This window comes from Ornithodoros turicata, chromosome 2 (genome assembly GCF_037126465.1).
Source record: "Ornithodoros turicata isolate Travis chromosome 2, ASM3712646v1, whole genome shotgun sequence".
NCBI lineage: Eukaryota > Metazoa > Arthropoda > Arachnida > Ixodida > Argasidae > Ornithodoros > Ornithodoros turicata.
Window position 1 is genome coordinate 110,204,184 of NC_088202.1, and position 23,848 is coordinate 110,228,031.

Genomic DNA, 23,848 nt, shown 5'->3' on the forward strand with positions numbered 1-23,848 from the left:
TAATTAAACAATCAGGGTAGATTGTGCGCAAATCTGTAAACGAGGCTGCCTCGATAAAAATGGCACTCTCGGAAAGCGGTATATATAAAGGTAGCCGTGAACGAACTGCTGAGTGGAAAGCGTCAGGCATCGCTGCGGTAAGCGATAGAGCAGGAAAAGACGGAGCACCACTTGAGTAAATTATAATGGAATGAGCTTAAAAGCTCGTCTCGGTGTATCCTTGCAAGGAGGCTATTCGCCAGACTGGTTCCTTTCCGAGACCTCCTTAAGTATAACCGTTTTGTTTCTCCCACACATTGCCTGAAGAGCGTAAGGCCCTGTTCCGCTTCCAAGGTTCGTCCTACACAAAGTACGGCGTGTATTTTTATTTTTATTTTTTTCCTTTTCGATTTTGTCGACAAGTAATGGAGACCGGTAAGAGTTGTCACACTTGCTACTCGAAGAAAACGAAGCAGAGCAGCGGAACGAGCAACCACTAACTTCATTGTCATGGAAAGTATGGCAAGGTGCACACAGCACAAGACTTGTTTCTATCACCAGTATAAAAGATTTTCCGTTCTTGCAATTTTCAAATTTTGCACGACGCGCTAAAGATCTAAAGAATACGCGAGTTTCGTAACGTTTATTCAATTTACAGACATCTCTTCACGGATTTTCAGCGGAATACGCTCCACAGCTGCTCCACTGCTGAGATAAAGTCATTGCGGGTGTCATAGGGGTCAGTTGTCCCATAGGAGGCGGGGTAAGTTGTCACGTGCTTCAACTGGTAGATCGACTGAGAGCGCAAACTATGTCGGCGAGAAAGTGCTCCAGTACCTTTGTAGTACATCTTAGAGATCGTGTAATAATTTAGTGCCGCTTTATACATCTACAATGCAGGTCTACCAGCCAGTAATCGCTAGCTTACATGAATCCTGTACAGCTAGGACAGATGTGGAAATATAGAATGTAAGGTTTTAAGCTCATAGGTTCTTCTCTGCTGGGTTAGTTTGTTTTCCATATGCATTTCCAGCTGTATCTCATTCGGTACACCTCCACAATAGAGATTACGAGAAAATGCAGCTGAGACAACGTGCCCCGCTACTGGGGCGTATTGTCCCACTTGACGACCTCCGCGCAAATCTCTTTGATAAACTGATTTTGGAAGCCAATTTTAGTTTAATATGTGCGTTGTGTAACCAAAAGATCGCCACTAAAATCCAGCGTTGTTTTCATCAGCCTGACGAACGTACTGCCGTCACAACAAAGTCAGAAGCAACAACTGTGACAACTCTCCGCGGTCTCCCATGCGTACAGAAATAAAGCTTCCTTGGCAACAAAAATTCATTCATGGAAACGTGTCATCAAACAGCAGCACAAGGATACAGAATTAAATCCGTATCTATGCTGAACTGACGTAAAAAAAAGAACAACAAGAAAAAATAGCTGAAATCGTGACATTTCATCGCTTTGGGACTCTTAACGTTTCTTTGCTCCTCTTCCTAAGAGATATGGTGGAAGTAAAGGTCGTCTAGGAAAAGATCCCTGTTGGATTTCCCAAGTATTACGCAAGTATAATGCATTTCCTAGTTTGCTTCTTGTACAAAAGCATAATCTGGTGAAAGATGAAAGTCACTGAATCTGGTGTCGAGGTTATTAATGGAGTTTCTGGCGACTACTGGATTGATGCAGGCGCTTTAGGGACACGTCGTTCTTTCTGCGTGCCCGTTACTATAGAGTCACTAAATAAGCTACCAGTCCCCTCACGCATTCCCGTACGAGTAATTGTGCTATTACGATGTGCTATTTTCCGTGTTTTCTTCAATCATATCGAAAAATGATGAGTACGCTAAAGTATGTGTGTGTGTGTGTGTGTGTGTTTTTATAGTGGATGGAAAATGCAGTTACGATTGTGATCAATCGTGTGCACTGTACATCGTAGATGCAACAGCGTCCACACCAAAATGTAACGCATGACTGAAAATAATTACCTGTCTTAATTGCAGGGGAATTTTCTTCTCCCTTACTCAACGGCTCGAGCGCCATTTTTGTCCAAGTAATAATAGGATTAGATATATACTACAGACAGATACACACGTATGGCGAGAGACAGCGTTCACAGGAGCGCTGTTTTAGTGTACAATCCGTTTCGGTCTTCCCTTGCGTTCTTTAAACATGTTTAAGATATTTCAATCACAACGTTCACATACTAGACTTTCTAGACTTTCACATCTAGACTTGCTAGACTTTCCGCTCGTCATTTCCGCTAGGCAGACTTGTACACGTTACTAAATAAAAGTAATTGATTACCTTTACCGTTACCTTGTACGAAAAAGTAATTTTTTACCGTTACAAATTACTTGCCGGAAAAAGTAATGAAGTAATGCCTTGAAAAGTAACGCGTTACTTTGCCAATTACTTTCGATATCTGAGAAAACGATATAAAAAAGAGATAGAAAAAAATATATAAGAAAAAGATATCCACAAAAAAAAAAAGGAAACTGAGCAAAAACGAAGCGAAACGAAGCAAAAACGAAGTCAGCAATGAAGCAGAATTTATTTCATAAGAGCAGTGTTCAACTTTAGTACACATGAATGGGGAGAGGACAGTGGACTCAAAAATACACTACACGTGCGGAACACTGTGGCAATTGACCTCGGGGTCCTCGGGTAAGTAATTGTTGCGGGAAAAGTCCTAGTGATAAGACAGCTGCCGTGCACCGAACTTGCAGAGGGCAGTTGGTTTTGTCTTCTCGCGGCGGTGAATCATCCCATATATGTGTGTGTGCGTCGTCCCGAACAATGTGGATTCTTTAGTTTCCAAGTAATCGATTACTTGGTAATTGATTACTGAAAATTGTAATTGAATTACTCAAAAAATTACTGGGCCCCAAAAGTAATCGATTACGTTACAAATTACTCAAAAAAGTAATTGATTACTAGTAACGCAATTACCCGTTACCCGTTACGTACAAGTCTGCCGCTAGGACAGTATGTCTCTGCGCATGAGAAAAAGAAAACGTTGGAGAAAGCACGGTGGCAAAGCGTTTGTCTATGGTGACCATAGTTTGTCTACTCCATAGAACTCTCATAATAACTAGGAACCAAGCCAGCGAAGGGGGGCATCTCAACATGGGAGCCGCCATGATCGATACGTTAGGCCTAGCGTGTTACGAACGGTGTCTCCTACGAGTTCCGTGCGCCGTTTTTTCATGTCGCAGCACAAGGTGTGAAGCGCGACAGTCGTTCCCTACGGAATAAGACACAATTCAAGCGCGCACGTGAGAGTAGACGACTTTCGTTGGATTGGATACCATGGTGCCGAGCGCGCCTGGTCTTTACACGTGGAAAGGCGGTGGTCGAATCCGGCCGAATCCAAAATCTCGATCATGGCGCCTCCCGGGCTTGGACATTGGGAGAGGGCTCTCGCCTCCGTACAACTTATTTGCTCTCACCGATTGCTCTCTCTCCCACCTTTTCTTCTAGGCTCTCTCCTTATGATTTCTATGGTCTACTCAGAGAGCATCAATAAGGGGCTATTCGCAGACGAGCCACAGCACTATAGTGAAAAAGATGAAGCAACGTGGTCCTCACGTGCAGTTGTTGTGGCACCTTATTTGAGAGCGATCCAATGAGATAGTTCTGCGTGCACGAGGGGAAGGAGAAAAGCTGAGGGACTGCGCTAAAGGCCGAAGTGCTTTCATAGCATGTTCACTCGAATGGACCATTTCCATGTACGCGTCGCTCCTGGCGGCGAGGGACGACATGATGAGAAGACTACGAAGCAATGATGACAAATTAACAGCACGTGAGCGCAGCTGGCATTTTCTGTGGATATAGCAGGATAACATTTGTTTTGAATGGTATTGCAAGCTCCTGTGAAAGCGCACGACACGTGATACACCCCAGAAGACCACATGAAAACTTGTTAAGGCATATTCATATTCAGAACACGCCATGTTTTCATGACAACTATCATGGCGACGCTCGTACAGTTCGACGGCACACATTCAAGGTATTGCGAGAAGCTTCAAAGCGCATGTGCTAAAACAGGCAAAGAGCAAGATGTTGGGGACTGTGAGCGTGACACGTGAGTTCTTCGTCGGCATCCACACGGAACCATATTTCTTCATGCGCCGAACGAAATACTGTATAAGTGGTTAAATTCGTGGGCTTAATATTTCGCGGACTTGTGAGGAGCCAGGATCAGGCTATAATTCGCGGAACCTTAAATTCCCGGTACCGCGGTACGTCGACCCTGAAGGCTCGTCTTTTGAGTTTTCCACCTTAAACTTCTGGCAAGAAGCTAACAAAAGGTGCCACATGTGGGCAACAACCCCTCCCCTGGGTATATGTTGATATATTAAAAATAATAAATAATAAGAAATAGTTGAACCTCAGCCGCCTGGTTACTACGTTTTGTTTGGACGTTACTTTTTTATTTAAAATACTTCGGATGCATGTACAAAATATGTTTTAGCGATGCTTGAAAGATATATCATTTCAAGTTCCGATTTCGCATGCTTAGACGAATATCTACGGACACAGGCTGCTAAAATGAAAGAATACTAACCCAGTTACTAACATAACATTAAGTTACTAACATATTACATTCGACTCCGTCATTCAGTTCATAAGCGGCTCTGGTGCAATAAGGAATTCAGTTCGAGAAATAACTGAATTCATCATACCTCCGCGAAGCGATTCAGCTGTATCGAGTTAAATTCATTTCAGTGCAAGATTTTCGTGTGTAACCTTATTCTTTTTCCCTGGGGAACGTAGCACAAGGTACTGAAATATTTATTGAAAGGATAATTGGACTAGCGAAGTACGATGACCAGAAACCTAAACAGAAACAGGAGAACATGCCTGAACTGAGGTTGCATGTGAATCATCAGGGAAATTTCGTGGATGCCTTAAAATTGCCACCTGTAGACTTTCGCGAATGGCAAAAAAAAAAAAAAAAAGACACAGAAAAAGAAAGACGCGAGAAACGGTTCAATGTTTCGAATCCGGTTGAATCCCAAACCGCAAAGTAGTTCCAAAAGGAACTCCAAAAGCCTGGAAGTAATTTATTACTGAGAACGTACTTAATTACAGTAACTGGACTACTGTACGCACTAAAAACATAGGTGAAGTGTTATGGCGAATTCCCCCATTGGGAGGGCAGTTTTTGTCCCGCGCTGCATGTGGGGTTTTGTGTATGCTCCGTCGGGGTCGTCGCCCCTCCAACTACCTATAGAGGCGCTTGCCTCGTCCACAGGATGGCGGAGAAAAGAATGATTGCCGATGAATAAATCGCCCTGCTTCATGACTTCTTCCGCGAGACACGCTTCAAGACTTGTACAAATAACATAACTCGCGTGTGGTTTCCTACTGTGTTCTGTGTCCGTGTCTCTCTGTCTTTTTATGGATCTACACCAGCTAGCCTGCACCCTTTCCCTTGTTTTATTCCTATACTGCCTTCGTTGTCTTCGTTCGCGCCGCTCCTGTGATAGTATCTTTTCCCTCTTTCCCTTCTCGACATTGAATATTTTTCTCTGCAGTAGTTTTGCACTGCGGAATTGAGCAGTGCCGTTGCTGTTCAAGTTCTGTAACCCGAGAAACTCCATCGCACACGAAGGGAAGTTGCGGCACTTTCGGGTCAGCGCGAAATATACCTGTCGTCTGCTGTTACTATCATTCATTGAGTATTTCTGACGGGGGGCCGCTAGGTAGCGAGCAGCCAGCTGGTACGATGCGCTCTCTGTGCATGGCGCGTGACCCGCGTGCTTTCTCGCGTTTGCGATCTCTGTTACGATGACCGCTTTCCACGCCGAGACTGGGAGGTTTCGCGGGTTCGAATCCCCGCACCGGCTGTGCTGGCTGGGGTTTTCCCTGGATTTTCCGGCAGACTTTCCAGACGAATGCCGGCGCACCGCCACGTGAAGTCGGCCCTGGACTCATACTAACACCCCCGTCCCCCACTCCTTCCTGCCGTCCTCTCTCCGTCTGTCAACGTCTGTACGCCGCTCATAGCCACAGTTGCTTCGCGGCGCTAACACGGAATTCTTTAAAAAATATCAGGGCACTGTGCCGGTTGCCTTAATGGGGTTGGGATACTTTTATAGGTTTGGTTCATTACAGTGATGTCAGAGCTGCATGAGTTTCGGTATTCGCGATGCCTATATACTCTCTGCTTCTATACCCCTCGTCACTGTAAAACTTTCAATGCAGCTTCACATCGGTGCAAAGAACCGTCTTTTACGTTTATCTGGGATAACGTGGAGTGATCTGTCGCAACCCCTTTAAGGCGTCGGAGGGAAGCCCAGGGGAAACACCCAGATAGCACAGCCGACGCCTGTATGCGAACCCGGGTTACCTCCCAGTCTCGGCGTGGAATGCCGTCTACGAAATAGAAAACTTTTATAACTTTCAGGAAACGAATCGGCGAGAAAAGTGAATACTATTCTATGAAAGTAATTGCCGTTCTTGCCATCTCTGTGAGCTACATTTTTCAAACATGTCTTACACTCAACTATCAGTTTTGCACAACAAAGTAAAACAACGTTTGGGACACCTGCAGTGTCCTTGGGAGATGTCATCGCTGGAGGCGCGACTCTCCTTCCTGACAAATTGCTTGCACCCTAAGCATTGGACCGAATATTTCGCGACGAGTTCCCATTTCATGCGAGCATGCGGGTTCCAATTATTCGAGGCATCCAGGAACCAGGCCTCACAAAGCAGTGTGGGCGCAACAATTCTTATCCCACACCGCAGCGCAGTTGGTCGGCAGGCAATCGATATCATTGCCGCTCCTCTTCTGGCGTTTTACTGTGTACGGGAGAGCCTATTGAAAATTCCGTACCATACCCCCAGCGTACGTTCGTTTTTCGTCTGGTAGGCAGTTTTAGTTAAAGGCGTGTTTAGCTACTGTCTTTCCCTCGAGTCTCGTGTGTAGAGGACGCGGAAGCCTCATTCGTATGCGGGACCTTAAACAATTAAACTCTCGTTTTTCTTTCGATGCACTTCTGCTTCGCAGTGGTGGTTGCGCTCTTCCCGGCGGAATTTAGATTTAACGTGCGCCGTAGTTTTACGCGATTTAACTTAACAGTTCCTCAGGTTTTCTGTTTTAGGTTTAGTACTTCCTCAGGTTCGTCAGTTCCGAGAGCAGGAAGTGTTGGTCTGCCTTTGAAGTTTCTGCGTCGGCGTCTGTGTCGGTGAACTGCCTTCTTGTACACTCTAAAAGCTGAACTTCGCACCGTAGAACTATCCCGAACCACCAACCACCATCCCGAATGACATCGTTCAACCCCGTGATTTGCCGAAAACGGGAGGCGTACACCTCTCGCTTCCTACGAAAAGGGGTGATAACGGTTTCGTTCTGTGCAGTGGTTGCCCTTCACCGTGTTATGTGGCGAATTTCTGCTTCAAGACTGTAGTATGAAAGGAACAGTGGTGCAAGGGTATACGGTATCGCTGTGTGACGTATGAAAAGTACCGTCCCCCGAAGCACCGACGACCGGCTATCACTCACCCCGCAGCACTCGACACGGGCCGCAGAACCCATGGGAGCGAGGGAAAAAATTAGAGCAAGGTGGGACAAAATGAGACGCGGGCCAAAACGCTATACTTTTTGGCTTGTCGTCATCTATAACGGAAACGCGCAGCTTGATAAGCGCCACACTTTACTGAGAGGTGTCTCTGCGTGTCCGCTTTATTTGACTTGGGAATTCTTGTGATTGGTGCGTTTTGTCTTATTCCGTGTTAGCGCAGCGAAGCAACTGTGGCTATGAGAGGCGTCAGACGTGGAGAGATGGAGAGAGAACAACAGGAAGGACTGTGGGACAGGGAGTTAGTATGCGTACTGGGCCGAATTCAGGGGAAACTGCGCCAACATATGTGTGGAAAATCTGCCGGAAAACCCAGGAAAGACCCCAGACAGCGCAGCCGGTTCGGGGATTCGAACCGAACCCGCGTCACCTCCCGGTCTCGACGTGGAGAGCAATCATCCTAACCACTATGCCACGCGAGCTACTGTTGCTGCATGCGTTGAAGGCACAAAATAGAAAATTCTATTCATGTCCAAAGTGTGAACACACGCCAAAAAAATGCACAATTTTCTGTTGTTATTTTTCTTGTCACGAGAAGAGCTGTGTTTCACAAGCCGATTACGTCAAAGTAGATTCGCATTGTATTCCACAAAATATGAGCTCTCTTGGCTCGCTAGTTTTGAGGAGAAAAAATTTGTTATGTAAGATGATATACAGGGCATAACATGACAATGTTTCATTTCATCAGCTAACAAGCTCGAGCATACAGTTTCGAATATACGAGAAAGAAAGAAAGATTTTGCGACGAGAAATATGACGATAAAGCAAAACAAGAGCGCACAGAAGACAGGAACACGTGCGCCAGCCCAAAACAGACCGACAGTGCCTTATTTGCAAAGGATCAGTGCATCGCATGAGGACTATGGGCTCAGCAAGGATGTGCTGCGGATGATAACGTTCACTTTGGAACGTTTTCTAGGAATGAGTTAGTATGGTTTGGGTATGTGGTCTCATTTAACCCCGAGGGTCGGAGCAAACTGAGACGTTCGTGAGTTTTGAATTTCACGATATATTTTTGTGTCAGACTTAGTATTCTGCTTTCATATTTAGCGCCCCCTCAAAACCCCTAAGAACGAGGTCCTATGATTTTTTTTTTTTTTCGTGATACAAGTACACGTAAACGAGAACTCTGAAGGGCAAATTTGTGTCTTGTTTTACCCTACATGGTAATGACAATGACTTGTTTCTTCTTTGTCTATTTTGGTTATTGCCAGTGATCGCGGATGTGTGTCGGTTGTCCTACGGCTTGCGAACGTGATACACGTGTAATAGTAGTAGTCGTAGTACACATGCTGGATCGGATGCTGGATCGGGTGCTGGAGCAGCGTGGCTGCAGTTCCAATTCTTTCGTAGGGGCTATGGAGATCCCAGGTTGCTTGAGTTAATAGCGGTTACACTTACCGCAGTCTTTTAAAAAGGCACGGCCTCTAGTGCTTCATTTTCTTGATTCTGTGTGTGCCACCTTCCCATGACCCTACAGAAGGAGAAAGTTCTGTTATCGAGAGCCTGCAGGGTCTGTCGAGGTTGATTTCTTGAATTGCCGAATTCGGTGCATTGCATCAGGACATGATGAGTATTCCTGGGGAACCTTGCAGTGCGTGCAGAGGTTGCTGTTGCGTGGATGCGGTAACCAGCGCACCAAACCTAATGCGTTGAATGTCTCTCTTTAGTGCTCGCTCAATTCTACATGGTATGACAGTTTCGGCATTGGGGTCGATAAACGTCAGGTACTCTGTTGGATTGATTTCCATACAGTGTGAGCCCTCCTTTCTGTCGTCTTTTTTTTTTTTTTTTTTCGTGCCGTTCTTCTGAGTAGTCGTTTTGCATCTGATGTTGTGAAAGGAGCGTCTGATGATTTTGCATCGCTGAGAGCGTTTTTGGCTGCCTCGTCTGGGCTTCATTTACAGGATTGCCATGGTGAGATGGGATCCATTGGAGGGATATGATGTGTCCCATAGTTTTGGCCTCGTTGTATATGCTGAGTATGTGATATGCGATTTGGTCATTAGTGTCTTGCCGTACTATTGAGGGTAGAGTTGCCTTGGGGTCTGTGCAGATGACCAAGGTCTTGATAGGGGAGCTGTTGATGTGGTGCGGAGCTCTTAAGATGGCGTGCAGTTCTGCTGCCTTGGAGGAAGCGCTGTGGGATAGCCTGTATGATTTAGTGGTGGTTTTCAACGTGAATGCGCTTGTCTGAGGAAGAAGAGCCGTCGGAGTATGCTCCGTGTTTCCATTGGGGCGAGGGGGAATTTATTGGCAGAAAAACGAAAAGCAAAGACAGAATCCGAAAGCACCAGCCAGGGAGAAGCCAGGGAGCACGCCACGCTTGCAATTCCCAAAAAATAAAAAATAAATAGGAAACGGCTCACAGCGAGCCCAGCAGTGCCGTATCCCGCAGAAAGCGGAGCACCACCATAGTGATACTCCTCTTGCTACCTCGCTGCGCGGGGCCAAGGAGTGTTGCACGGGAAACGTCCGTTCAGTGTTGTAACTCCGCCGTTTGGGTAGCGTGAAGACGAATTCCAACAAACTATGCAGGGAAATGGAGACAGACGCCGGTAGGCAGATTACGGGGGAAGACAACACTGTATATGTACATCATTTGTACAGACTGGTGACGGACATGCGTCCAAAGTACAGAAAGGCCATGAGCACCCGATGTCGGACGCTTTTAAAACCATCGAAGGCGAGAGTGTCCCGCTTTCTCTATTCCAGGAATACATCCCCTGCTTCGTTCGGCCTCTTAACTGCGTCCCCGCCTTATTGTCCGAAGGAGACCGCTGGTCTGTTTTCGGGATGGTTCCTTTTCTTCCCTTGCGTAGCTGCTCCCAAAAGACTTTTCAACTAGGTCGTCCCACGTTGCCAATTCTCGAAACTTGAGCTTGAGTCATAACAGCACCCAAGCAGTGAGAGGCGGTGCCAAAGCACGGCCCGATGATGAAGGTGACGCTGACAGTGGAGGAGCTGATGGGCGATATCCCCAAGCAAGCAATGGCCGATGACCGACGGATGGGAAAAAGTCGGATGACAGCTGGCCAACATCTCCTTCGGCCAGCCAACGTTGGCGCAATGTTGCATAGTGGTAAGCAGAGCGAGGTTTCCGTCGGCCAGGGGACAGATCCGTATCAAGAAACGAGCTCGTTGGTCAAGCACTTGCCAAGCACGGCTAGGTTGGCAGGCAAGCTCTTGCCAAACTTGGTTCAATCTGAGTATGTCGCCTTGAAGAGAGGGTAACGCGGAATGGTGTAGCAGTGCATAAGTTCGACTTCTGATGGACCAAGTGAATGTCTCAAACCAAAAGCAGTACGAAACAGAGACGTTATCTTCATGGTTAGTTATTACGACAAGCAATTCATCATTCCAGTGTTGTTTGTGCACGCATCGAATTAAACTTAGACACCTCACCCTTCATTTTGACTAACAGGCAAACAGGACTCTCGTATTTGTGGAAGCTCGCGAGACAATGTATAGTATCTGTTGTTCCTCAGGAAAGAAATGCAATTGCTTTTCTTTGTGAGCTGTTTGGTCCTAGTGGTCTCGGGCATCTTTCGAGCTTTTATGTTTCTCTCTCTCTATTTTTTCCTGTTTCTTTTTTGCACTTTGAAGCGTAGTGCACAATGTCTGGGAAATCTTTGTGCTTTAAAACGCCGTGCTCACTGTTCGTTGTGGGAAATACGAGCAACAAACAAAGAATGATAAATCGTTACCTTACGCCGCGAGACAGTTGAGTATGAATATGAGCGACGCCGCAGGAATGCTTTGGTCTGTATCTTGGCACAAGCTTGACACAATGTAGGCCAGTGCTGGCCAGTGGTTGAAAAGTCATTGGCAAGGGTACAGATCCGTATCAAGAAACAAGCTTGTTGGCCGATGATGTACCAAGCAAGGCCAGGAAGGCCAGCCTAATTATTGCCAAGCTTGGCCCAACCTTTGTTTGTTGCTTGGGTCGTCTTCCACGGCGCAGCAGGGGAAAGTGGAAGACGGGACGCGGCCCATTTTGAACAGGAGTGAATGCGTGAGGGCAACGTTCAGCCGAAGACGATGTAGAAGGGACCCTTCTTCGCGGGTACAGCGGCAGCCGATGGGTAATACTTCTCAATGTGGGCCAGTGACAAGGTTTTGAGCGCCACTGTTGCGGTTTCCTCTTTTTTTGCTGATGCTAGGAATGTCTGCGCACGCTGTCGGAGGGTATAGGAGCCATGGGGCCGTGTCTTGGTTGTGCGGTTCAATCCGGCGTCCTAGACGGTCTGCGTTCGATATAACGGATAGCCTTGTTGATAATACGTTCTTGATGTCGACGAGTGGGTGGATGTTACGACCTGTGAGGAAGCAGATCAGGTACCGATCTGTTTCCTGTTATCGTAAGGCGTAGATGGACGGTTCTCTTCCCTGGGCGAGAGTAACTGCGGTCCTTGCTGTTTTTGTGATGCCAAGGTATATCCGTAGGCTTCGGCTGAGTATACGTCGGGGTCCATATTCTTCTGTTGCTGAAAGATTGCTTGAGATGTGGGATGCTGTACGCTATCGTCTGTCCAATGAGCCTGTGATGCATGTTGTGAAATGCTTTGTTGCTGCCCAGGCGGTAACTACCGAGGATTTACATGAGGTTGATTTGATGTAGTTTTTTGTTGATTCCTCGAGGCTTTTGACTTGTTTTCACCATCTAAGCTCTCTGGTGGACTATGACGCCCAGGAACCTGTACACGTTTACATGTTTTTTTCTTGTAAGAGGAACATTCACTATTTTCGCTGCTGACCGCGGTCCACCACCATTTCTTCTAGGAAGATGCCAATGATCACCAGGGCGTATTGGAGTGTGTTCCTGATCTGTTGAATGTGGCGCACACTAGTCCATATACATAAGTTATCTGCATATATGGTGAACTTCACCTATGTGTGTGTGTGTGTGTGTAGGGTGGGGGTGGGGGGTAACTTTGCCGGTTCCGACATCAGCAGGTTGAAGAGTGTTGGACTGAGGATTGCGCCTTGGGGCCCTCCTTGACGGAGGGTGAGGGCGGGGGTCCTTCCATCGGCAGCTGTCAGGAAGCTTTTTAGCCAGGTGAAAGTCAGTCCTTCCGTGCCTGAATTTCTTTTCGCCAGAAGCACATGGGCATGGCAGACGATATCAAAAGCACATTTTATGTCTAGAAACACAGCTACTGCTTTTGATGGAGAGGGCTTTGTTATGCTCCACATCGGTTATTGGGTCTGTGATGCAGTCTACTGTGCAGCGTGATTTTCGAAAGCCAGCTGTGTCGTCAGGAACAATCTTGTTATGCTCCATCCAACCAGTAGATTCGGACCAGGATCATACGTTCCATTATTTTGGCTATGCAGCTCATAAGGCTGATTGGCTTGTACGATAATAGTTCTTCCTTGGGGTTTGCGATTTTCGGATTAGAATTATTCTCGCTATTTTCCACTCCTCCTGCACGATCCCGGTATTCCAACTTTCGTTGTAGAAGCCGAGGAGAGTTTTAGTTGTTTTAGGTCATAGATTGGCCAGCCATGTGTAAGTTATTTTGTCCGGACTTGTGCTTAGTCCGTTGGATAGTATCGCTGTACGTGATACGCGTGTCTTTCGCTTTGTACGTATTATTGTACGTCTCCCTGCAACGCCTGGCTCAACAGCAACTGGTGCAGAAGCAGTCTTCCTCTATATTTTTGTATAGGTTGTGTGTGTGTGTGTGAAATGTGTGAAATGGTAAATTGATGCCACATTCATGCATAGAAGTAGAAACAATAAAGGTGAACATAGTGAACAGATAGTGTCCGGGCAATCACTCAAGTTGTATAACTCAGTGTTTCTTAATATCAACAATTAGCATGGATATCGTGTTGATCAATCAAGGTACCCCTGAGACGTCTCGCTGCATTTTATATCCCTGATAGTGACTTTCAGCAAGCCATTGCCCTCCCTTACCCAATGTCCTGTATGGAAGCAGAACTCCTCGGCATCCTGTCGGCTCTACAGCACTTGCTCAGCCTGCCGGCTGCACAGTGGGTTTTTTTCTGACTGACAGCAAGGCTTGACTGGATCTGCTGCTCTGTTTTCGCCCCAGCACAATATGCACTCTCCACGCACTCATACTGCAAGCTCTCACACAATTTGCGGCTACTGGCCATTCTGTGACGCTTCAGTGGATCCCGTGACACGTAGGCCTTCTTGGTAACACCCGCGCAGACACAATGGCGAGACTCGCAACATCTACCAGAGCTCTCCCTGCTACCCCTCTACCCCTAACGACCTCTGCCTGTTCCCTGCACATTCGCCGGTGGCGCTGTGTCCGTACCCAGCAGTTCCGAGAGGACTCTACCTCATATGATCATTTCTTACGTCTCATTGACCCCTTTGCAGGTCTTTACTGTTGCCTGCCGTTGCAATAGAGCTGAAGAGTCATTCCTCCATCGTCTTCGAATGAATGTTGCACGCACCACCCTCCCTCCTGTATAAAATGCGCCAGACGAACTCCCCAATTGCACAACTTGTTGCGTGGAGGCCGACATTGAGCACTATCAATTATACTGCAACCGGTAAGCCACGTGCGACAACTTGGTTTCCCCAACGTCTCTTTGGCCACTCTGCTCGGCCCAGTCCTGCACAACTAGGGGGCGGTTACGACTGCCCTCTTGAGCTTTCTTGATGCCTCCGACCTCTCGACCAGCCTCTAAGAACCTTTTTGTGTGTGTGCGTGTGTGTTTTTAAAGGAATAGCAAGTCGGCCTACGCCTGACTAACCTTTCCTCCCTTTTTTTTCTCAATAAATATATCCCCCCTCCCCCCGTAGCCCATGAGACTTTTTCGTGAGCGGGACAATAACTACCAAGTCGTCAAGACGAGCAAGAAACGCGAAGACAGTTGAAATGTAGAAGAAAAGTGTACAGGTGTATGGAGAGACGGGGCTACATCAAGTTTACGCTTTACGGACATTCTCAGGACCGGATTACACTTGTACTGGACACAATACGAAGCCTCAAAATGCAAGAAAAAAGGAAACGGAAAAAATCGGCGAAAACGGGTTCTTTTGCTCTCTTTTTTTTTTTCTCGGCGTCAGAAAAATTTTCCATAATTTCCAAGCCCGAAGCCCGAACATTTCCTTCGACAAGAGTACACCCTTCCAAAAGGGCATTGTTCTGCAATGCTAGACTTCGTACTAATCTAAAAACTGCAGCAAAAGGACTCGGACAAGCGGGTTAATACAGTCAACGACAGATAGACCTGCAGACTCACAAGTAGCGGAAGTTTAATCGATAAAGATTATATATGCAGTACACAAGGCCAACAACTAATGGCAAAACAGTACCTAACAGATGGAGCGACAACAAAAAACGAGGCCACAAAGGTTGGACAAATTCCACGTGGTGTTATGAGAAAATTTATTATGTACGTAATACACAAGTTGTATACTCAACACAGCGTGTTAGCTCCTGTTTTGTCATTTGCTGTTTGCCTTCTGCATATATTGTCTTTATCCGTTGAACCTGTGCTAGTTGCGAGTCTGCAGGTCTATCTGTCGCTTACTGTCAGCGTGCTTTTGCTGCAGTTTTTACTTTAGTATGTGCTACAACCCCAACTGTTATGCTAGGGTCCTAATAGTGTAGTCGATTGATGAACTCTTTTCTTATCTGTAAAGTTAATTACGTAACACGAGCGCTAATCACATTCATAATAACAAATTACTTCCCTGATTGCATTCGATTTATGTAGTTATACCTAATTTGCACTGTACCTAGAAAGCGCACTTGTCCGTCAATAACTACGCCACCTTATTCAAGGTGTCATTTCGAGACACTTTAGATCTCTGTTCAACGTCACAATAGCCATCAACATAAATATGTGTATTACCCATCTTGCAGATAATTTGCAATAAACATCTAAATACTCCACGCCTCTGGACAGGTGTGTCAGGTTATATCATATCAGACGTCCACTAGCCCGCTATGTGCTGTCTGTGCTGTAAACGAATGAGCAGTGATGGCCACTAACTACTTCTACAGTAGTTTAACTATAACTACTAACTACTTTGTGATTGAGTAGTTTAACTAGTAGTTCAACTACTTTTCAGGGGAGTAGTTAAAACTACTTTTTTAACTACTGCAATGTAGTTTAACTACATCTATAACTACTTAGCGTTGTCCACCAACACCAATCCCTTGCAGTGTTCTTGGACACCTAAATATGAATCACATGCAATAATAAACTTTGGCTCAAGCCATTGCTACGATCGTCAAATACAAAGTTTGCGGTGGGATTCTTTCTGTGCCTACGCGATAAACTAAGTTGCAGAATTATTTCACAGCATATGAGGCTTCACTAGACAAGCATTAAAAGTAGAGTTGTGCGAATATTCGAAATTTCGAATATGAATAGAATATTTGCGATATTCGATTCATATTCGTATTCGAAAATTTGATATTCGAAGTTTTCGAATATTCGTAAAAGTCTGAATATTCGATTTTTTTTTCGCATATCACAGCAGCTTATTCCGAAGCTGTTGCGGGCTGCGCACTGGAATTTGTACGTTGCGGCGACGAACATGCATAGTAGAACAGCTGCAAAGCGACGCGCTGAGCTTCCGCGCTCGTTTACGAATGCGTCGCTATACGTTCGGTAACCGAAACCCGAGACCGCGGTACGCATAGGCGGAGAGTATTCAATCTGCCGGAGGGGGCCGGGGACAAAGCCCCCCCCCCCCCTTTTTACAGAGAGGTCGGGCAAGGTATCAGGAAATCCGTGTTGTGACGTTACGAGACGAACTTTTGCAGGATGTTCATCATCAATCGCGTGCAACACGCGATCGATTCTTAGGATATCCCTCGAAACTTTCATCTTGAGTGTCAGCTGGGTAGACTTCCCGGAGGGGGCCTGGCCCCTCCTAGGAAAAGTTCCGGGGAGGACCAGGCCCCCAAGCCCCCCCGCAGCCGGCGCCTGTGGCAGTACGTTTCATACATCGTCAGCACTGTCGCGGCTTTAGTGGATTGCTAGCGAACTCTGAACATTCGTATAAGGCCTACAGTTCGGTGAAATTACGGTTAAATATTGAAATTATGTTGACGTTGGGCTGAACACCGCTGTTCAGCGTCCCATTGCATGCACAGCCAAAACTTGCTTCTCGAATACGTCTTTTTCGGTTTTGATTTGTGGTTGTCAGCGACATATGATAGAATCATGGTCGCGTGCGATGACGGCGGTAATCGAGGAGTGGGACGTGTTGATATTTCGACATAGTTTCTTCAACTCCGGCGCTCTGCGACCGTATGAAAGCGCCAACTAGGACGACATGCAGTAACGCTGCAGTCATTTGAAACTGCGCTAACTGTTGTTACAGATGATAGCAAGACGCATATATAGCCTTAACCGGACCCGACCTTCATGAAGCGATTTTGCTTGCGACTCACGCGCGTCGCCGTCGGCGCGACAAAGTTTGAGGCCCGCGCGCAGATTTCCGCCCTGAAATGGAAGGAGCGCTGAACACGAACGTCGCGGAAACAATCACGCGTGATACAGCCATACAATACCGTCGAGGATCGCAGTTTTACTGCGCTATAATGCATGAGGCCGTTCCAAACTATGCATTACCGTCAGTAACGATGGTCTCACGCGTGACGTCACGCGTGAGAGCAGTGAAACCCGCCTTTACGCCTTTAGTTTCCCGCCTTCACGACAAATGCGGAAGACATTGTCAATGCAAGAAGAGACCACTTGCCACCATCATTTTCCTTCTGAGGTGCTCATCACTAAATCATCCCACTCTGAACATGTCATTGCTCTTTACTTCCATTCTGTCTGTTTCACCAGCAATTTACAATGCCAACACAGGTGTTCTCTGTTCATAAAAGATTTTTGAAATGAAAGTTTTTTCTTGCGGTTTTCAGCTTGCCTCATGAGAACAGCACACTGTTTCACTGTAAAAATAATTTTACCGTACATGTGCATATAAGCATGTATGCTCTAGGCTAAGCCAATACATTAATACATATTCCTCATTAGCACTTTTTTCTAAGGATCAGCAGAACACAACAGTGACGATGCTTGTTTTCGGAGCTTAATTAATTTAATTAACTCATAGAAGCTGTTATCCTATGACGTGATATTCGAAATTCGATTCAATATTCGAAGGCCAATTTTGTAGATATTCGTATTCGATTCGTATTCGAAATTTTCAATATTCGCATAACTCTAATTAAAAGTGAAGATTTAGTACACATGCACGATACAATTGCTCTGCACCTCCGTTCTCATCAAACAAGTAGCTCAAGGCAAAAGTCGGAAGCACAATCGTGCCGTAAAGCTTGCGGCAAAATCGGAAGTAGTTGGCGCCTTCAGTAACCTAACTACTGTAGTTAACTACTTAAAATAGTAGTTTAACTAGTAGTTGCCACTACATTTCTGCAAGTAGTTGGTAACTACTTTTTAACTACAATCAGGTAGTTTAACTAGTAGTTTAACTACATGTAGTTAACTACTGGCCATCACTGCGAATGAGTACGTCTTCCAGAAAACCATACAACGAATTCGTTCCTTTCTTACACTCTTTCTGCACCAGACTGCTGTGCAGGAGTTCTCTTCCTCTCTCTTACACCCATTTAGCACCTCACATGCAGATATATTTTTTAAATACAGGGTACATAGAAGGGAGTGCATCCTTCATGACTGCATGTAAAATTGTGTTTAAAATTCAACAGTGTGCCCGCTCGGCACACAGCACTTATAAATAATAGTCACTGCACAGTGAAAAGAGAGCTAATCTTCTTTTATGTTCTATTCAGTTATTTCTAAAAAATCTCAGAAAGTCATTCTTCAAGTAAGAATCACATTGACCTGAAGTTGTCGTATTTCGTATTTGAGTGATAAACAAACAAAATCCATATTTGTAAATCTATATCGCACTATAAATTATGCTGTAATGTTCCAATCTAAGTCGTACGGGAGTAAAAGTTTCGTTTGTGTATTAATTTTTCTTTAAAATATTTCTACAATTTCTCTAAATTTTTCTTTTTCAATCTCAAAATGCGCGGAAATTTTGTATCTCTGGACACAAGTCCGATTAAGTACGAATCTTGTTTCCTTGCAGGTCGACCTCCTCCGAACGTGACTTGGTGGAGTGGCTCGACGCTCATCGACGACAGCTCCGCCCCTTCTCCCCTGGAGGTGGTGCGCAACGAGCTGACCATTCCTCGCTTACAGCGGTCCGACCTCCTAAAGGTGCTCACCTGTCAGGCCAGCAACACCAACCTCACTGTTCCTAGGTCTTCTTCCGTCACCATCAATATGAACCGTAAGTTCATCCTACGCACTATTCGGTGCGTACCTGTGCTTGCATCCCACTCTTCGTATCGGCTGCATTAGCGAGTTTTCACGATGACGTTTCTCATATGGCTGTCATCACGTTTTATTTATTTTTTTTTCTTCAGAGGTTCTTACCTGGTATCGTTTTATAAGCCTGCTTTCCGTCTACTAAAACTTCTTAATAGTGAGTTTTAATTAATCGTTTTCGCCAAAACGGTTCGCAAACGGTTTCACGGATGACCAATGAGAAGGGGAAATGAATCGGAACGTAATAATCTGATTGTGTCGTGACAAAACCGTTCGCGAACCGTAACTCCCTAATATCAGAAAAAAGTAGAACGCAACGTTTAACATACAGAAGGAACTGAGATGTTTGAGACACAATATCATGTTTGATCATTAAGTTGATAAGTACAACAAAAATTTAAAAATTGTGGAGAGATTGAATTCGGCACCCGACCAATTCATGTTTGGTCATGTTGGCTTTGCTGTAGACTTCTGAGCACAGCAGTACCGTACCAGGTCAAGCAGCTGATGCACTATTTCGCACGGAGTAAATTATCCGTCTTGCTGTTTCCTTTTTCTTGATTCCTGCGTTGGCCATTCCGTTTTTCTGATGTTTTTGATGGCATCCTTATACTGTGGCCAAGCACATTATCCACGCTTATGTAACGTGTTAATTAAGGTTGGTAGCAAAGCGATATTTATTTTACCCATGACGCAGTACTAGGACACAGAAGGTGTCACTTCGTGTTGTCTTATGTAAGCCTGTTATGCCTACTATGTGCAGGGCCGTGCGACAGTCTTAGTGTTGCTCTCGCTGCGATTGTCCGGTTCCGGAGCACTTCCGTCAAAGGCATCGAAGACCCGCACAGCGTAGTCACTATTGTTTTACAAAAGCACTTTTGCCTGAACATAGCAACTGTTCTCAATTTTTCACTATTGTGAACATCAGTACATTTTTGCCTGTGCACTTAAGTGTGATATCTGTAATGCAGAGTCAGTTTACGCTTGAGCCCTCATTAGAGCACTGCACGGGCATTTTTAGGCCCGACCCGTGCCACTCATTTCTTTTGTTTAGTCGCCTGGGTCCGGCCCGATGCAGGGGGGGGGGGGGCGAGATAGGTTTGCCGTTGTTGACCACACACCAGTGGGCATCGTCACGACTATGGCCGAAAAAGAAAAAAAATGGTGGAGGTGTGTAGGTGAGGTATATACAGTATGTACGCAACCGATGCAACCGACGTCCACTGTGGATGGAAGGTACGCTAGAGGCGTCTTTGCGCAAGGCCCGTTTCTTGTAGGAAGCGCATGTATACCTAGCGGGCACGGACCCCACCCAATCCCGAGTAGTTTCTGGGTTATCCGAGCCGGCTCGTATAGAGTAGTGAGGCTGCAAATATTAGCCGCAGCTAGCTGTCAGTGGCGTAGCGCAGGCTCGAGCGCGTTGCCTGCAAGCTCGTCAATGTACGGGTTTGTGCCTGCACCGGATCACAATATTAAACCCGAGCTCGCCATAGGCCCACAAAAAGAAGGCTGAAAGAAGCTTTTCTTTCATAATCAATCAATCAATCATTCAAGGCTTTACTCGGCCGGTGTCGGGCTTCCGAGTGAGCCCGTGCAGAGGCGAGCACCAGCAGGGTGTCGAACCGAACCCGAACCGAAATTTTCATGGCACTGTTGAACCCGAACCGAGCAGAACCATAAAAAATAATAGCAGTAACTGGTTCGCAATAAAACGGTTCGGACATAAAAGAAGTGAGTTCCTCTCAATCTCCGAGGACACATTGCTATCATTATCACACATCCATATCATGGATTTCGAAAATTTTCACCTTGCAGTCAAGCGAGGACGTATAGTAATATACTTTCAGCGTCCTTTTAACATGTTGCAGCGCAGTTGTCCTTGTGAGCACCGCGGCTCGCGCCCCACGCACGCACTGCGGCGTCTGCTCTTCTGAGAGGTGGCGCGACGCGAACGAATGAAGCAATAATGGAGTATAGGAAAGTTGTGTAGCTCTATAGGACGAATATCTGACTAAATAAGCGCCCAACATTTCCCTCTACACTAAAAATTAAACAAGTCAGAAACATGAGAAGTGGAGAAGGCGCGTACGTAGAACGGTGCCTGTTTGATTGGTCGTGGTTTGAAATATAAATGTAATTCTGCTTATTGGTAGTGCAATTGCGTCGTGATACATTGCCTTTGTGTTGTGGATTAACTTGTACACGGCTGTGAGCTCGGACAAAGCGATGCTGGCACACTTATTTTCGGTACGGTTTCAGATCGATTCACGCTGCGATTGCAGTGTGCCCTGCAAGTACCGTCGTCTATGTAATGCTGTTAACCTTATTAGGCTTCCTTGAAGTGTATCTTGCTGGCCCTGTGCGTGTTAAAAAGATTTTGAGGACAGAAAGTCGCACGACTACACCGTTTCATTAGCGTGGACTCTATTTGCAATAAGTGTTCCTACATTTTTTTTCCTTTCTCTCGCTAAAAGGAAGTACCAGACCACTAAAAACGTCAATGCAGACAACAGCAGTAAGCTATTAGCCACGCATTTCCCGATAAAAGCAGCTTGATGGGACATATAAAATGGAAGTGTTGAACCGGTTCGGGGCTGCGAACCTGTTTGCGAATCGGTTTGATTTTTGGCGTGGCCGAACCGGAACTGAATCGGAACGAAATTCAAGTAACGCGAACCCAAAACCGGATCCGTATTTTTTGCCCTTTGACACCCTGCACCAGAGGCGAGCCCCGCAAACGAGAAAGCTATAGGGAGGCTCAGCGCCTCCGTCGCCCGACAAGGCGCTGAGGACACTTAAAGATTTTCTACATACAACCGGGTTTATGGATATTCTATGGCTCGCTGAATGTGTGCTGTGTGTTGCCGCAGCGATTCTGACATTTTACACTTGCTTGGTTGAAGCTTTTGAGCTACATGTTGAACTCCATCATTTTAACTCTCTCATCTGTTTGTGCTTCCTGTGTGCAAGCGTACTGTAGCCAGTTCCACTTCGTTGTAACTCACATTCCCGTTTTTTTCTTTGTCACATCACCATCACTATCACAGCGACTGTTCTTTCCTGTTGCAAGCCATCTAGCGCCCGGTCATGTCTATTCATCATATTCCACGTTAACGCATTGTCTTGGTCGTTAGCGCAAAAGCTTACGAAAACAAAAATTAGCGCAACTGATAAAAGTGTTGGAGTAAATTTCGCGGAAATGAAAGCCTTTCCATCCTTCTCAAAGCTTCTGGTGCAACGACTTTCACTTAATCGCCCTTCGATTCTCTCCAAACTCTCACTGAAAGTACCCAAAGCTCCATTTGTGATCAATCACTTTTTCCGAGCCATTCTGACACAAAACTCCCGTCCACACAATGCTACATTTTTGAGTTCGTGCCCCCCATCCTGGGGAATAGGGCGGAACGAGCCGTGGCCAGAGATTACACGGCCACTATGCGAAAGCGAAGTCAAAGAGAAAGGGAAGGTCCTGAAGCGACCCTTGTAACTCTCTCTATACCCCCTATACGCAATATCTCTCTCTTGGACAGTAACGCTATTCTTCTCACAACTCTTCCCTTTTCAACAGTTTTATGCGTTACAAGGGGTGCAGAGGGACGGGGCAGCTCGTATATCCATTTTCATTAAACTAGCCTACAACTAGGAGAGGTGATTGATGGCTTCGCAGCGTGGATTCTAGCGACCTCCTCGCTTCCTTATCAGCGTGTAGCCACTTCCTGACGAGCGAGGGCCTGCGCAGCCACCATCTGCTACATTTTGTCTGCTGGCTGAGAGCTCTAAGAGGCACCCCATTGTTTGGCCGAATTATGACCGGCTGAAGACGTCACTTCGCCACGCCCTCTTCAGTCTAATTTTCCAAAGACGACGCTCGTGCGCCGACAGTGCCGTCATGACTCGCGGTACTCTCTGTTTTCAAATTAGAATAATAAATTAAGTTACCTCTTTCAAGCACCGTTGCTAAGAGGAATGGTGGAGGGCACTCGTGCTTGATTGCGAGCCCGCGAGAACTCATCGGGCGCCGCTGGAGAGGTGCCACTCGGCTTTGATGTTTTCCGCAGGGAAGGATTTATAGATATCGTTGCGACGCTGCACTTTATGGGGGTTGTTTGGACGGAAGCACGGAGAATGGCGGCCAGGCGAAATTGCGACGGTGAAATGATACGACAGAAAGGGTGATGGTAGGTCGTTGACGTCATAAGTGGTTCGTAGGACGCGCAGTGCATTGAAGTTGCTCGACGTAGCACTTCGGTCACTTTGTCCGGTTAGTGCGTTTAGTGCTTTTGTTGTCCGCTGTTGCGGCTTACTTTTTGTTTTCTCTCGTCCTCCGCGTCTCTTTGTGTTGAAATTGAACTGCTGAGCGGTGTACGGCGATCTGCCTCACTGCGGGGTAAAGTAAAAAAATAATTTACTGCGCAGCGTGTACTGCGGTGTGTACTTTGCTTTGCTACAAAAACGGTCCTTACATCGGACTCTTGGAGAAATTGGGGTATTTGTTCCTACGTTCAGTTATCATTGAATTCCCGATAAAAATGTTTCTACAAAGGCATTTTGGGGCGGAAGAGCAGTTTGAGCGTGAACCCTTTGATGCATAGCCGTAAGCTCCAGTATACGAGCACGTCGCAATAATTTCCATGCTCAAACAAGCCGGATCATGGGCAACACGAATTAGACAAAAATACACAACGAAGCTCAAGCTCATGCCCATGAGCCCAGACCCAGGCACAAGCTGCCCATACTCAGGCTTGTTTCATCATGGATTTCTTCCACCAGCTATCCTGCGTTTATGCTATTTTATCAGTAAGTCACAGTACATTTAAGGTCCATCCTGTGGTACATGCACTTTCACTGTGAGAAACTATAACTGCGTTTCTTATCACAGTAAAGTGACTAAAACGTACTCGGAGGCACATTTAATTACCCTATGGAGAAGCCAACCGTGAACTAGATCAGCTCGTAAATGG

General features: G+C 46.1%; 1 protein-coding gene across 9 annotated transcripts in view; it reads left to right on the plus strand.

Moving 5' to 3' along the window:
• LOC135385943 (hemicentin-2-like) overlaps positions 1 to 23,848 on the plus strand; it is a 1,123,122-nt gene that overhangs the window by 1,022,800 nt on the left and 76,474 nt on the right. For all 9 annotated transcript variants that reach the window (XM_064615587.1, XM_064615589.1, XM_064615588.1 and 6 more), the window contains one exon: positions 18,646 to 18,849. In XM_064615587.1, the coding sequence (XP_064471657.1) occupies positions 18,646 to 18,849 (204 nt within the window). The remainder of the gene's footprint in view (positions 1 to 18,645; positions 18,850 to 23,848) is intronic.